Source organism: Protobothrops mucrosquamatus, unplaced genomic scaffold (genome assembly GCF_001527695.2).
Source record: "Protobothrops mucrosquamatus isolate PMUCROS unplaced genomic scaffold, P.Mucros_1.0 scaffold2405, whole genome shotgun sequence".
NCBI classification, from domain to species: domain Eukaryota; kingdom Metazoa; phylum Chordata; class Lepidosauria; order Squamata; family Viperidae; genus Protobothrops; species Protobothrops mucrosquamatus.
Window position 1 is genome coordinate 175,148 of NW_015388477.1, and position 7,251 is coordinate 182,398.

Consider the following 7,251-nt stretch of genomic DNA (forward strand, 5'->3'; position numbering starts at 1 on the left):
TTCAAAAAAAAAGTGTCCTGAGACAAGAGATTCAAATATTTTTAAATGAAAATGAACTAAGAACATTCCAGCTTTCCTAAAACCTAGCCAACACTGTCCCCTTCTTGGACTCCCTGATTCCATATGTAATGCATTTTGAATTTGTTCCACTGCTTTAGAGCTAAATAAATATGCCCAGAGCTGCAATCATGGATTAATAGAATTAAACTAAAAAATCACAATCAGGAAACATATTGAAAAAATGGGTGGGTTGTACCAATGTACCCAGAGGCTAACACTCCCCCCTCACTTTTTAAGATTATTTTAATACAGAAATAAATAAAGAGGGAACTAGAATGCTACAAAACAAAGCATTGATTTGGCTGTTTTGGATGGACCATACAGGTAGTCCTTGACTTATAACCATTCGTTTAGTGACTGTTCAAATTTACAGCAACCCTGAAAAAAGTGACTTATGATAGATTTTCACACTTATGACCGTTGCAGCCTCCCCGTGGTCACATGGTCAAAATTTGGACGCTTGGCAGCTGACTCATAGTTATGACGGTTGCAGTGTCCCAGGGTCACGTGACCCCCTTTTGTGACCTTCTGACAAGCAAAGCCAATGGGGGAAGCCAGATCCACTTAACAACCAGAACGTTGCAATGCTTTGCAACCCGTTGCAGCATCCCAAGTCACATGATTACCATCCAGATGCTCCACCATCGGCTTCCTACAGAGTTAATAGAAAATGTGGAAATAAAATGGCAAGACATAGTCGTGTGTTATCTCGTTTATTGACCAAAGGGGAAGTGGTTTCATAAGCCTGTTGAGGGATCATGTGATCTTCTGCTTAGTTGACTGCAGCGTTTACTGATGGAGCTGCCAGTCTCGATTGTGGTTGCTAAATGAAGATTACTTGTATTCCAAAAGACTCTGGGATTCAAAAGAACTTGAGATGGAAATAGTTACATCCCATTGATTTCAGTGTCGTTGTTGTTAGTTGCAAAGTCGTGTCTGACCCATCGCGACCCCATGGATAACGTTCCTCCAGGCTTTCCTGTCCTCTACCATCTTCTAATGTCCATTTAAGCTCACGCCTACTGCTTCAGTGACTCCATCCAGCCACCTCATTCTCTGTCGTCCCCTTCTTCTCTTGCCCTCAATCTTTCCCAGCATTAGGCTCTTCTCCAGTGAGTCCTTCCTTCTCATTAGGTGGCCAAAGTATTTGAGTTTCAACTTCAGGATCTGGCCTTCTAAAGAGCAGTCGGGGTTGATCTCCTCTAGGACTGACCGGTTTGATCGCCTGGCAGTCCAGGGGACTCGCAGGAGTCTTCTCCAGCACCAGAGTTCAAAGGCCTCAATTCTTTTGCGCTCAGTCTTTCTTATGGTCCAACTTTCACAGCCATACATTGCAACTGGGAAAACCATGGCCTTGACTATACGTACTTTTGTTGGCAGGGTGATGTCTTTGCTTTTTAGTATGCTGTCTAGATTTTCCATCAGTGTCATTGGTTCACCCCAAATAGCCAAAATCTCTTTGAAATCAATGGAACCAGTTAGCTGCAAGAAATCTCCAACTCCTGTTACGATTAGTGGGATGTACAAGTTGTCCTCAGTTTATAACCATTTGTTTAGTGACTGTTTGAAGTTACCACGGCACTGAAAAAAGTTACTTATGACCTTTTTTTTCACAGTTGCAGCCGTTGAAGCATCCCTGGGGTCACGTGATCAAAATTTGGGATGCTTGGGAACTGGCATGTATTTATGATGGTTGCAGTGTCCCGGGATCATGTCATCACCTTTTGTGACCTGACTAGCGAAGTCAATGGGAAAGCCAGATTCGCTTAACAACCCTCTTACTAACTTAACAACTGCAGAGATTGACTTAACAACTGTGGCAAGAAAGGTTGTAAAATGGGACAAAACTCAATTCAGTGTCTCGCTTAGCCACAGAATCTTTGGGCTCAAATGTCGTAAATCAAGGACTACCTGTAATTAATTTTCCTTTCATCAATCTAGCATTCATTCCCTTTTCTCTCCTGCTCAGATGGACGGGATGTTTAAAAGTGTACCCAGAAGTAGTAATATTTCAAATAAATCCATTAAAATCAAAGAGGGCTAACTGTTCCTGGTCTAAAACATCTGGTTATAACCACTGTAATTTTTTATAGTAGTGCCAAGGGAAATGCCCATTTTTAAAAATACAATTTATAGCTATTGTGTGTGCTTTTCTTTCAGTTCCTGGATTAACCGGTGTCCTTATGGTGCTAGTCTTGTTCCTAATGTCTACTGCATCCACTTATGCCATTAGGTGAGATTCAATCTGACCACAATATCAAGCCTTGGTTTAACTCTTCAGGGGTTTGGTTCAAACATGGGAAAAAACAGCGTTTCCCTTTCTTGGCCCCTTGAGCATGTGTGGACTTCAACTCCCAGAATGCTTAGCCACACACATCTTCTAATAGCCAAGGTTGGGAAACTCTGAGGTAAAATATTGCCTATGCAAATATTGCCTGACAAGGATGAGGAAAAAAGATGTGAAAAGAAGCAAACAAAAGGAAAACAATACAACAGTGGCCTGATTGAGGTGGCAGCTGTGTGCGGGGGGGGGGGGGAATGGGATAGTTTCACATGTATTTGTACACTGCTTTCACAAATGCAGGGTTGTGTGCATGTGCGTGCGTGCGCACGCCACTTCAGCAGCTCAGTTCCGAACAGACTGCAGCCTCGCACTGGATTCCTGACCGGGAGTTTGGGACCCCTGCAATTCAATACAGACATTACAACAACAGATTGTTAAAAGAGTGCCTTGAACTTTAGCTTTGCTGTTGTTTAACCTGTTGACTATTTTTTATTTCTTTTTTTTTTAAAAAAAAGTTTATTGATTTTCTAGTTTTACATTTAAATATTTAAAAAGCAACGTGGCGGCTGAGTTCATTGATAATTCAATAACATACAAATACCTTTAGTACAAGTCTCAAACTATTACATTAAATATTTCCTCTCTTCTCCCCTTAGTGTTTACTGTCTCAGGTTTCAACTAATACAATTCTTATTATATCAATTAAATAAAAATAACTTTCTTACATTTATCAATAATTTTTAGTTTATACATATCCTAGTTATTTTAACATTCAATCTTGATAGACTATCAACGTCCTAATTGGTTTTTCCCAATTTTTAGTTTCCCATTAATATTTAAATTTAACATTTAATGTTTATAATTTCCAAGTTTTAAATAACCACAGTTCCCTTTATCCCAATTCATCACAAAATCTAATGTTCAGGATACACGTCTTATCTATTTGAATATATTCTATTTCTCATCATCTTACATCAACTAATTAATTAACCTGCTGACTATTTTTTATTTCATATATGCAATATATTACAGGTCATTTGGGTTGGAAATAGATGAAGAAGCTTGCAAATTTTGGACCTGCTTCGCAAGGAGGAAAGCTGTTATTGTTGCAATAGATTTGTCAGTGTTCAACTGGGGGGCGGGAATAGTGTGTGTTTTTGTCTTTTGTTCTTTTTAACGCACATTTTTAATGTTTTTGGTTTTTTTTTTAGTTTTGTTTGAGAGCAATCAACCAACGGAACAACTTGCTTTCAGAAGTTGTGGGTGTTCCATCACTGGAGGCTTTCAAAAAGAGACTGGACAATCATTTGTCTGAAATGGTATAGGGTCTCCTGCTTGAACAGGGGTTGGACTAGAAGACCTCCAAGGTCCCTTCCAACTCTATTATTCTATGTTCTAAGCATGGGTGCAAGTATTGGTCATAATGTTGGATCCGGTCCTTGAAATTATCAAGTCTAACCACTTGCTTAGTACAGGAATCCAAAATTAAACTGTTCCCAAAATATAATTTTCCACATTCTAATTGAAAGAGAACTTCACCATTTCTCAAGATAATTGATTGCCTTGTCAAACGGCTCTTACTGTTAAGAAATGTCTTCTAGGTTTCATTCGGTGTCTGCCTTCCTGTAACTGAAATCCATTATTCTTATATCCATTATTCCGTATCCTGCACTCTAAAAATGATGGAGGACAGACCTTGACATGTTTCTGTGTTAACATCCAATTAAGTGTTTGAAAAAGCGCTGTCATTTCTCTCTCGTTTTTTCTCTTTTCCTTACCCTTTATTTATTTATTTTTTTTAGAAAATTTTCTCTTTTGCACAAAATACTCTGGGGGTAAACAATTGTGTATTTTCTTTAAAACACCTTTTTTTTAGAAGGAAAATGAATGAAAAAAAAAACCCCTCTCTGGAATAAATCCTGGTTTGAGTGATTAAATTTCAGCCTACTCAGCACTGAGAACATAACAATGGAAAACTCTTTGATGGCCCGGTAATTTATCTATTCTTTTGGTCTTTGCAGGGTTTCAGATTATGACATATTTTGGTATACCCACAACCTCTTCTTTGTCTTCTACTTGCTGCTGATACTGCACGTTTCTAGGTAAGTGTTTACTTGTTTTGAAGGAACATGGTCGTAACAACTGTGCCACATTAAGATCTTGTGTTGCCAGTGCAGGTTTGGCAAAACTACAGTTCAAAAAAAGGTCCATTCTATTGCAATTATCTAGAATTGGGACGACAAATATCATACTATTGTTTCTGTGTCTTCTCCATTTTTAAATGCTGGGAGTTTATGTTGTTGACTTATTTTTAAGGGGGCATTTAGGACATACAAGCATACAGGTGGTAGTCCTCAACTTACAATAGTTCGCTCAGTGACTATTCGAAGTTACAACAGCACTGGAAAAAGTGACTTATGACCGTTTTTCACACTTCCAAGTGTTACAGCACTCCCATGGTCGTGATCAAAATTCAGACGCTTGGGACTTCCGGTTTTGCGCAGTAGCGACCGGTTGCGGGCTTGCGGATTGTCTGCACCCCCATGGCTAATTTCGTCCTGCCAGGGGACTCTAAATAGGTCTAAGTCGCTCTGGAGAGGCGACGAAGAAAGAAGGGTGCTTCAGTGATTCTGGAACGGCGGCCGCCGCCATTCCGTTCAACTTGGGGAAAGCCTTCTAACCCAACAGGAGAAAGGCTGGCCATATTGCATCGACCAGCCCAAGCTACTTACAGCCGAAGTCCAAAAGCACTAACCAGCACAACTGTGAACAGTGTGCTTGAAACTGGGTGAGGAATTCGATCTTCTCTTTTCTATTTTACATTTAATTTCCTGGAAAAGATCCCCAAGAAACAAAATACCTCCGAAAGGGAGGGAGGGGGATTTCCGCCCCACCCTTATACTAACGGAAGCGGCAAATTAATCTTCTTATGGAGGATCAAAATATATGGAAGTGAAATAAATATAAAACCTGAAACTTAAAACTTAAATCTGGATAAATCTAAAATTGTTTGAATGGTTAAGACTCTCATTTTAAAGATAATTGTTCATTTTGGAAATTGAAAAACAAATAGTTGCTGATACCTAGTAGTGGACAGAGACTATGACAGCTATGACTTTAATATAAGACTTGGCAAAACCTGGGAAAAGCTAATCTGTGTATGTGACCTTCAAAGCTTTAACCACAAAGAACAGCTGTGACAAAAAAAAACAATAATTTGGGCTGTAAACAAAGAGAATTATAAGTTTCAGAAAAAAAATCTTTTTTGAACTATTTGGATTATAAATATTTGTCTAATTGAGACTCTAAAGCTATTTGCAGAGAAAAGAAAGGAAGAGGAAAACTCAAATTCTTGGCTATCATGGATCAGAGACATGTAGCAAGAACATATCAAGAAAACAAATACTTCACAGGAGGAGATATATAGTATACTGCAATTAATTCAAACAACAATGACTTTAAACCACAAAGAAACCCAAAACAACTTTGAAAATATAAATCCATCTATTTCCAAGTTAACTCTACAACAAAAAAATTCCCAGAAAACAACAACAGAGAAGGAGCAGATAAAACAGATAAATGGATATAGAATTGAGAATAGAGACTTAAAGATGGAACTTAACAAAACAAGGAAACATGATTTAATCCTAGTGGAAATTTTTTTACAAGAATTGGAAAAAACAACTTATCCCTTAAGACTACAAAATAAATCTGAGGACAAGAAAACAGATTGGATAAAATGGACTGTAGAGATGTCAGGAACATCGGAGAGAAAGGAAATGATAAGAGAAGCAGAGAGAAAGAAAAAGATTTTCAACAAACATGGAAAGGCAGAACTGCCATGCAAAGACACTTCTCCTGATTTACTTTTTATATATATAGCAACATTTACGAGCATACGGAAAAACTTTTTGATTCAGCAAAATACATTGATTAAGAAAGACACTGGGCAAAAGAAAAAGACTAAAGTGGAAACTAAGAAAATAGGTGATGGGACTTACCAGAGAGAATACTTATAAATAAACATTTGTTTGAATATGGTTAAAGAAATAGAAAAGTTTGGGAATATATATGTCACTCTAAGAGGGATGAATTCTCTAAATATAATATAGTATGCTTTTCCCCCTTTTTTGTTCTCTTTCTTGATATGAGTAATATAAAAAAGTTGAAATGATTTAGATAAAGAAAATGTTTTAGACATTTAAATGTGATTGAATTTAAGAAAATTATAATGGATAAAATGTTTTGAATAAGAGTTAAAGGACTAGATGACTAGATGTATTAAATGGAATGTTTAAAGATTAAACATATTTTTAATTATGGTTAAAAAGAATAAGAAATTTAGGAATAAATACATATTAGCTTAGGAGGGATATATATTTTAAGTAGTATGTTATTTTTTATGCTTTTTTACTCTTGCTTTTCTTTCTTTTTTTCTACTGTTTTATCTATTCCTTAAGAAATGTAAAAGTGTGAGATGGTTCATATGGAAAAATAGAGTCAAATTCTTAAATGTAATTAATTTTTGAGAAAATCTTAATCAGTAAGAATATCTAGAATTTGGTGGGAGAAACAAATTAAAATAAGGACTGTAACAGGATCTATGATAAGGCAACCAGAATGATTGGATAGAAAAGAAATATTATATTGATGTGATTATTATTTTTAGGACTATTGGGAAAATATATATTTAACTGTTATCTATCAAAACAATAAAAATTGTATTAACTCAATGTTTGCAAAAGAGGATATTTGGGGAAAAGACAAAATCAACTAAAACTATTATGTGGATTATGGATTATAGAAATCAATTGTTAATGATTGTTTTACAAATGTAAGCCAGACAACACACTGTTCACCAATTATTAAGTGATTTATGTTTTTTAAAAAAATCAAAATATATTATT

General features: G+C 36.5%; 1 protein-coding gene across 1 annotated transcript in view; it reads left to right on the forward strand.

The window, feature by feature from the left end:
* Positions 1-7,251, forward strand: part of NOX4 (NADPH oxidase 4) — a gene marked incomplete at its 3' end in the record, with an annotated part of 65,606 nt that overhangs the window by 19,031 nt on the left and 39,324 nt on the right. Inside the window, exons 6-7 of the mRNA XM_029285873.1 lie at positions 2,221-2,293; positions 4,366-4,446. Of these exons, the coding sequence (XP_029141706.1) occupies positions 2,221-2,293; positions 4,366-4,446 (154 nt within the window). The remainder of the gene's footprint in view (positions 1-2,220; positions 2,294-4,365; positions 4,447-7,251) is intronic.